The sequence below is a fragment of the Belonocnema kinseyi genome, chromosome 10 (assembly GCF_010883055.1).
Source record: "Belonocnema kinseyi isolate 2016_QV_RU_SX_M_011 chromosome 10, B_treatae_v1, whole genome shotgun sequence".
NCBI classification, from domain to species: domain Eukaryota; kingdom Metazoa; phylum Arthropoda; class Insecta; order Hymenoptera; family Cynipidae; genus Belonocnema; species Belonocnema kinseyi.
The window spans coordinates 80,894,468-80,903,751 of NC_046666.1; the positions used below are offsets into that span (position 1 = coordinate 80,894,468).

Consider the following 9,284-nt stretch of genomic DNA (forward strand, 5'->3'; position numbering starts at 1 on the left):
ACGAAAGAGATGAACCTTCAAATAAAAAAAAATAGAGTATTATAATATAACATAATTATAATATTATCATTATTAATATACGTATATATTTATATATATATAATGGTATTAATATTTATATAATTTATATTTTATACATGAAATAACATAACCTCAAAATATACGCATACGAAGAGGCGCGCGATCTATTCAAATCATGAGAATCGTCAGCATCAAAATCTGGAAATATTAAAATCCCAATCTCCTGAATTTATTGCAAAGCAGTTAGCTGTTAGCAGATAGATATATAAATAGAATCGACGAAGTGCTCCGACCGGCAATCGTGCATCTTCGAGTTTTCAAATTCAGAAGAGGAGAAATGGGTTGCGCGTGCAACTCAGTCATTTACAGCGTCTCCTACTACATTCACACGGACATAGCCCTGTCAATGATTGGACCGCATCTCGTTTCAGATCTGGGATCACTGCACCAAATATGTTTATTTGCATTTCAAGTACAAACATTAGTTTTTGCATTATTGGTGCATAATATTCGTGAGCGATTTTTGTTGTTTTGTCCCACTTCGATAAATATAAACCTCATAACTAGCCCAGTGACAACATTGCAAATTGCTTGCAGGGTTTGACGACAGCACGGTCGGTATTTCTCCCAAATAGAAATTAAAAAAAAACTTTTTTCACTATTCTAATTATTTAGGACCAGATACAAATTCTTGCATGCCTTCTATTTATCGTGCCAAATTTTTAACACAATATCTCATTCCGTGTGGACGTAAGTTGGGAAAGAAAACTTCCACTGGTATTTTCTTAAAAAAAAAATGTTTCTCAAAATTTCCACCGGAACAAAGCAGAGACATGGACTTTATTACCTCCTCTTTCATTTCCCAAACTTTCAGAGCGATACCTCATTTCGTTTAGACTTAAGTTGGGAAAGAAAAATCGAACACCAGGTTTGATCACGTGGCCCCCTTGTCACATGGCCTTAAAGGTGAAAACATTACAAACGAAATGTAATGCATTGATTTTGAGGACGTAAGTAGTATATATTGAAACTAATGACACAATGAATAACATTAAGCAAAATCGAACTTTAATAAAGTAGGTGATAAGTACACAATATATATACTTGTCAGAAGTGAAACTTTAATATAATTGAATTTAATCAAGAATGCAAGGCAATTTAGGTTTTACAGGTCGAAATGACGAAATATATGTTACCTACTTACGCATAAATGCTGATTATGACTTCAATATTCTCGGCTTAATGTTAAATGTAAATTCGCGTAATATTTTTTTTATTATTAACAGAAATATCCACGTTGCTATCTCTAAATTTCATCAAATACCTAAATTGTTAAAGGCTTCTGGTTATTTCACAGAAGTTAAGCAGCACTTGGCTCGGTTTTACTTGGATGGGGTTTGCCGTACTAGATGAGTGTTATTGCTTTAATTATCAGCTTTTAAGCGGCCTTCACCCTTAAAATAATTTAAATAGTAATAATTCTCAATTTTTCTTACTCTTCGCTCATTTGGGTTTTGCATTGAAAATCAGGGATTTTGAAGAAAAAAATGTGCGAATGTCTGCGAATTCCTATTATTAGAGAAACTTTTAAGTAGCTCTTAAGATGAATAAGTTGAACAATTGTAATTTAAAATGTCAAACGAGCCGAATCCTGTTGTTTAAATATTAATGGTCAGGGAGAATAAGAAAATTGAATAGGAAAAAATCAGGTATCAGTCAGGAAATTTTGAAAATGAAATTTTGCTGCCATCTGCTTAGTACAATTTTTGATTACTTGTCAGTTTCAAAAATATTCTTAAAAACGTACTTAAATTTATACCGTAAGCAAAGGGTATACACATACACCTATTTAAATAAATCTCAAATTTACTATGGATTTTCGTGACAACTAAAATTACAAAAATTTATATTCAAATAATTGTAAAGTTTCAGAGACAGAATTCACGTTTCTTTTTAATTCTTAAGTTTTGTAGAAGATATTTTGTTTCATGAAAAGCAGAATAATTGAAAAATATAAAATTCCAATGTTTAAAAGATAATTGATTTTACAAGTATTAGTTATTGAGCAAGTTAACGATTTTTTATTGAATCTGAAAAAAAATTTAATGAATTCTCCAAGATTTTGATCAAATAAAAAATTTAAATTTCGAATATTACTATCACAAATCTGTGTTTCCGACATGGTTCAATGTTTTGAAATTCAAAAGTTACATCTGTTTTCAAGATTTTAAACAGCAAATTCCTTTTGTTTGAAAGTTTTCATATTCTCCGCAAACATTTTTTATTATTTGGAAAACTTGGAAATTTTTTAGATTGCGAAAATGTTTCATAATTCGAATTAAAAATATTGATCCAATCACTTGAGTTTTCTAACTGTTCATGAACTGAACAGAATTGCAATTCTGAACATTTTAAATTAAAAAATGGTCAATTTTCCAAAACTTTTGCGATTAGAATTGGCTGAATTTTTGAGAACTTGATACAATTCTTCAGCATTTGAATTTCTTTACTACTAAATTATTTAAATTGCGGATTGTTTAGTTTGGAAATTAACTTGCCATAATTTAGCATTTATTTTGGCTGAATATTGGTCGCCTCCAAATTTAAAATTTTAAACTAACACTATTTCCAAAATTGTTCAATTGGAATTATTTCAGTTCAAAATGTTTTCGGTTTCCAATTATCGAAAACTATGATGCTATCAACATTTTTAGTTAAATAATAATTATTAGTTAATGTATACTAATTTAACTATTATAGCAAGACATCTTAATTTTAAATCTGAATTAGAAAAAAAACCTCGAAAAAAACTACTATTTGAAATAATGCGACGTCATTATCAAGTAGAAATTACTTTTTTCGACAAATTAATAGGTAAATTCTACTGATTCTATTATTAGTGGGTCCATTTCTACTATATACTCAATCGGAATTTGCCAAGGCTCGCCATTGGCGCATTATTGGGCCAATACTGGCCGCATTTACAGTAAACAATAAATTTCATTGAACGTGATGATAATTATCAACTAGAAATTGTATTTTTCCAAATTTGGGTCCAATACTGGGGCGATATTGGCAAGCCGAGTATTATTGGGAGATAGCGAAATGTACCTGCTACTAATTGAAATAGTAGAAGTCGTTTATTACCAATGGCTTTAGTAAACATTTCTAGTAATAATTAGTAGTTGTTTATTAATTCATGGCCAAATCCTACTCATTTATTTAGTAACTAAATATTTATAAAATGATTCAGTAAAAATTTAGTAGTTTTTTACTAAACCAGATTTAAAAAGCAAATAAAAACAATGTTAATCCTTTCAACTGAATCTTTTCTTACGCCAGTGTGCGCACTTAAAGTCCCGAAGAGAGATCGAACTAGTGATCACGTCTAAAGTGCAAGAGAGAAAAAATCCCCTGTGTGAGAGAGAAACTGACAAGGAGTGGGAGAGAGACAAGCCTCACATCCCGAGAGACTTTCAGTCTTCTGGAATATATCGCCGGGGTTGGTGAGTGGCTCGTGCTCAGCGATTAATACCAAATCGCAGTCCAATCTCGAAAAAGCCACTTTTTCAAATTTCATCCCCCAAAAAATCAAATTCCCTTTCAACATCTTCATTCCGTAATCGCAAAAAAAAAATCAACATGAATGTTTCTCAGGTCGCGATGTCGACGTCCACTCGCCGGATTCCTTCGCGATTTCACAAATTCTTCCACCGCCGATCCCCAGTAAATAAAAGTGCAACGCACAAATTCGTATGAAAAGTTCGTAATTACTAGAACATTTGCACCCTATACTAAAAAATGGAATCTAAATCAATAACAAATTAAAAAGAAAATACATTGTGTAATACTTTAAATCTTCAAGGATTACAAAAATGGAGACCAAGGCATTTTCTATTAGATTACCAGTCGCTTGAGAAATAAACACATATGCATGAGAATTGCAGAAAGTTTGCATAATAATTGTATAATTTAGGAAAAAGTGCAGCGCAGTGGAAATGGAAGAATATTAATGGAAATCAAGTCGAGGTGAGGAATATTGGAATTGATAAAGCTCGTGGAAGCTTGCTATATAAAAATAAGAATTAAAAGTAGGTAAAAAATGAATTTAAAAACACTATAAACCGGTGTAACTCGTTTTTCTTTGAGAGTATCGCGCCCCAAAAAGCGGGACCAGTGACCCGTGCAGTAAAGTGCAACAAAATTATGCACATGCATCGACAAGGCAGTATTCATGCACTCATAAGTACCTCTCTCGCCTCCCTTGGCTCTCCTACAAAGTCTCCGCGTTATTATTACTACGGCCCCGCATAGTCGCGAGCAGCTTTCACCTGCCTCCAGACAGAAAACATAATCTACACTTGGATTGTCTCTCGGCTCACTCAACCAGTGAAAAATATCTGATTGAGAATCAAAACACTAGTCTCTTATAATAAAGAAAACAATAACAAAACAAGTGGAACGTTGTGTAAGCATAATGATAAACAAAACCAAAAATGTGAAAACGTAAAGAAAAAATCTTTACGTTAAAATAATATTATAATACATTCAAAGAAAGTTTCACTGCAAGAAATTTTTAAAGATTGTGAAAAGTGCTTAATGATTGGGGTTTAATCAACGAAATAAATTATATTGCTTACGAATATTATGATTGTTTGGATTTAAGAAACGTTTTCGTAGTGACAAAAAGTTCATCGTGGATTGTTATTGCTGGCTCGGGTCTTTTGAGAAAAATTGGAATTAAAAAAAAGCCGGCAAACTGGATGCTACAGACGGTGCCTTTGTTCCCCCTCCCCTTCCAGACATCACTGTCACTCAGGATGACCGGTGAGACACAAAAATTGCTTTAGCTCACGCTTTTCTTTCTATTTGCAAAATATGGTCATTCCCTTTTTTCAGAGTGGTACTATTGTACAGTATACACTAGGTCCTAGGGTGGCCATTACTAAAATGGTAAACAAAATTTTAATCTCTTTTGGTCTCATCTCCTAATTTTGTTCGGATGTCCAAAAAAAATTATCTAAATTTGAACGTGATCGGGTAATATTAACCCGTGCTCCAAATAACATGAACTTTCCCATTGATTTAACATGTGCTAACTTATAATATATGTTCCTGTTCCGTGTTCAGAATACTTTAGGGAATAACAATCGGCTATACTTTTTAAAATTATAAAATTTAATGTCACCCTCTTATTGGGCCCCAAAAATGGCACACAAGTTCTAATTATGAGTTTCACGTAATAATAGTAAGTTCTTTCATTTCCTATAATTTTTCAGTTAATTTTTAAATGATTAAACAATCGTTTTTTGCCGTAAATTGCGATATATATATTATTATTATTACACCATTAAGCCATTTCCCTTTCGGGGTTAGCGTGACTCGCTCGGTAGGGGAAAGGAGTAGTGTGTGGAAGGGATAGAGATTTTTCAGATTGATCCAGAATTCTCGTGCTATTTAAGTAAATAACACGTTCGTTCCGCAACACTGCTCCGACTCAGGCTGCTGATCAATCTCTCTAGAAATCACCCCAAGCGAAGAACCTCACGAAGTCGTTATGTAAGGTTCCCCACTTGGGTCCATTATTAGCCAAGGTCTTTGTTTCAGGCGTCATTCACTCTACTAACACTCTTTTTATTAACTATTTGCCGCCATACTTTCCTGTCCTGGCATACTTCTCTAGCTTCTTTTATGTCCATGCATTTTTTCATGCAGACTCTCGTGTTTCTGTGACTTCTTATGCCTCTTGTAACTAGGGTCTCATTCACAATTTCTAACCATTATTATAAAAAAACGGTTAAACAACCACCGCAGGGTCTCATGGGAGCAACTGACATCTAAAAATGACACCGACTCACAGTGTAGAACGATAACTTTTGAAACAATTAATCTACTGGTTCGGCCTTTGGTACACTCTTTTAGTGTCGAAAATGGAATTTCAACTTCGTTAGCCAGCTTTTTTGGATAAAAATTTAAAAATTTAGACCATGTTCAAAATTTTTGAGACCACTTTTTTCAATGTTTAGAAATTGTATGTGCGGCTCTTCGTAATATTAAAAAAGACGTACAATTTATCCTAATGGCTTTTTTTGATAGAAAAAAATTTACCAAAGTCACAGCAATTACAAAATAAAAAAAAAACGAAAATGAAAATTTCAAGCCAAACAACTCACGATATGAAATAAAGTGAAGAAGTGAAAAATGCTGATTTTTTAATACCCTGCAAGATTATCATACCGACTTCTTGAATTTGTACACAGTTATCCTAAACCAGTCCTCTTGATAAAATCATACCGATCCTGATAAGAGAATGTTAATTTTTTCATCTTTTCTATTATCTTCTAATAGTTTTTAAACTCACAATGAAGTCAACAATTGAGACATGTATCACAAGTAGAAGTCGTGGAAAATGTTAATTCCGATTCGGAAAATCCGGGATTTTTGAACCGAAATTTTGCTAGACACCTTGTTATACCTGTTGGAATTAATCATAAATTCGTTGAAATTTTAAAGAATTAAAACACGAGTTTAATCACATTCGTCGCCCTTTCTATGTTTCCGTGTGGATTTGGGGTTGGTCGGGGAAGGGGAGGGGGGTGTATAGATATAGACATAACTTCCATCCGGAAAGATATTCTGGAATCGACAATAAAAAAAACTAGCATATTTTCCGGGAAGGCAATACGCACCCTGAAAAATATAACTTTTTATTTGCGAAATTCAAAATTTTTTTAAATTCAAAATTAAACTATTTTCAAATTCAGATCATATTCCGATTAAATATTGAACATTTTTTCCAAAATGCAACCATTTTACAATCATTTTAGTGTGGTGTGGATTCTTCTCAAAGACTTAGAAGTTTTATTTCTATTATTATTTAAATTTCACTCAACAATATTTTTATTTAAAACTTTTTAAATTACGTTCAGTGAACTTAAACTGCTTAGCGGCTTTGCAGGAAAAATCGAATCGACTGTTAACTGAACTTTTGGACAATTACCCATATATATTGAATCCTTTAATCAATACTTTATAATTATTGGTTTGTGTATAAAAGTTATTGATTTAAAAAGATTAATAATGAAGCTTTGATGAAGCAAAAAGGAACCCATCGATTAGGAAGTCAATAAAAGTTGTACACCATAATACTGGTTTTTATTTATGAGTTCCATCCCTAAAAAGACCATCGATCATTTCTCAAGGGGACAATACTGTCCATAAACGGCGAATGCGTCACGGGTATATTATAAAAAGGGGAAAAAGTTCTATAAATAAAAATGTATATATACGATAAATGGACATTTCTGTGGGAAAGTTTTGTGATATTTATTACTCAATTAATCTCTATAAATATTTAATTATGAACTAAATAAAATAAAAAAATATTTGAAACAGCAGAGTGATATCAAATTTTAGTCGTTTCAAATTTTAACTCAATTTTTACCACTTCCTCACTTTTCAAGTTTTTTATTAAAAATTGTTTACTCATACTATCTCCAGCTTTAATTGCAAAATTATTTAGAACCTCGCCCAATATTATGTATAATCGATAATTATTAGATGAATTTAATGATGCATTAAAAATGCATGTTAAATTAATGTGAAAATAAATAACAAGTTAATTGTCAGTATCTATACTTAAATTTGTATGCCTTTCTCAACAAAGAAACCGCACCCACCAACTTTTGGCAGATATCATTTATCGTCTCGTGTCTACGCACGTGACGTTCCGTCACACTTCTCAGATCACGTTTAACTTCCACCTATGTAGGAAACAAGTATCGTTTTACGATATGCAAGATCGAGTTCGTCGTTGGGTTTCAAACTTTAAATTCACTCTTGCATTCCATTTTCAGTGTACGAGACCTGCATCTTAAAATAAATTTCTTTTCTCTCTTTCATAGAATTCTTGGAACACTTTCTATCCTTACTACACTTTATTTTATTAGAAATCCACAAGAGATATAGGTATATTATACGGGTAATAATTTTACATAAATTATTATTGCTATTTGTGAAATAGTGGATTTTATTTCGTAGTTTAAATATAAGTTATTAATTTCATACAATCTCTAAAGAAATAATTTTTATATAGAAATCCAGCATTAAGTTTTATTCCACGATTATAAAATTTTTGTTCTTGAATTATAAAACCTAAATTTTTTGCAAAAAATATTAGTTATATGAAGGTAAGCGTCTCAGTAATTAAAATTGAAATTCCCTTTGATACTATAAAATACTAAAAATAAATGGATGTTATCATTGAATGTTACTTTTCATATATTTTTGACGAATATATACAAATTATAACAAAGTTTCCGGGTTATTGGTACCGTTAAGATTACCGGTATATTTACTTTAATACAATTTTGAAATCGTTTGCTGTGCACAATATACAAAATTAAACTTTTATTTCTTCAGTGTCAGTAGCGTTTATCAAATATTTCCATTACACCTATAAAAATTATAATAGTGCCTATCCTTAATTTCTCTTTAAGAAAGTTACAATAGTGTGAAAACAAAAAAATGTATTACAAGTTGTGGCTCAAATGTAAAAATGAGAAGATCAATAAAAGGAAGTAAAAAGTCACAATTAAAATGTTTATTTTATCTAAAAAATCAAATATGAGGTCGCAAAAATTCAAACGTTTAAATTTTAAATACAGTGAAACTCTTCTATAGCGCCAATTTTGGGGCTGAAGGTGGGTGGGAACTAACTCATTATAAGCCGCTCCGATTTTGTTTGTTCATGCTTAAGTGCTTGCCTGAGTGACTGCCGAATATCCCGCGCACCCCGCGCAGCTCCTGCCACACCCTCATGCGGCGCGGCCTAAATTCTCGGAAGGGCTATAGAAGGGAGGCCTATTGAAGAGTTTCACTGTAATACAATTATAATATTTCAGTTATATAATTACCAATTCTCACGATTCCAATGTAAAAATTATTATCTAATTGCATTCATTGGTGAATTTTGAACGCTTCTGAGTTAATATTGTTGATATTAAAAATTTCAAATTAGAAATTATTTCTTTGTTAATCTTTCGATCGAAATAATTTCAAATTTCGACAAATAAGAAAGTCATTTTGAATTCGCACAATTTAAACATTCTTTTTTATTAATCACTCCACAAATATAATTCTGTGAAAATCGCTTTCCCTCGCGGAGAAAAAAGTTCAGTGGCTCCTACCCTTACAAGGGTTAGAGCCACTAAACGGAATAGTAAATTATGGACGGGCCACTACAAGAGTAGAATCTACTGAAC

General features: G+C 31.9%; 1 protein-coding gene across 14 annotated transcripts in view; it reads left to right on the forward strand.

Moving 5' to 3' along the window:
* LOC117181817 (rap guanine nucleotide exchange factor 6-like) overlaps positions 1-9,284 on the forward strand; it is a 493,078-nt gene that overhangs the window by 245,976 nt on the left and 237,818 nt on the right. The window contains exon 1 of one of the 14 annotated variants that reach the window (XM_033374801.1): positions 3,529-4,848. The exons of 12 other annotated variants lie outside the window; for them this stretch is intronic. Coding sequence is in view for 1 of the 2 variants with exons in the window: in XM_033374799.1 (XP_033230690.1) it covers positions 4,034-4,050 (17 nt within the window). In the remaining variant the exon portion in view is untranslated. Of the gene's footprint in view, positions 1-3,528; positions 4,849-9,284 lie in introns of those variants that run through there. One more of the 14 variants, XM_033374799.1, reaches the window with a different exon arrangement.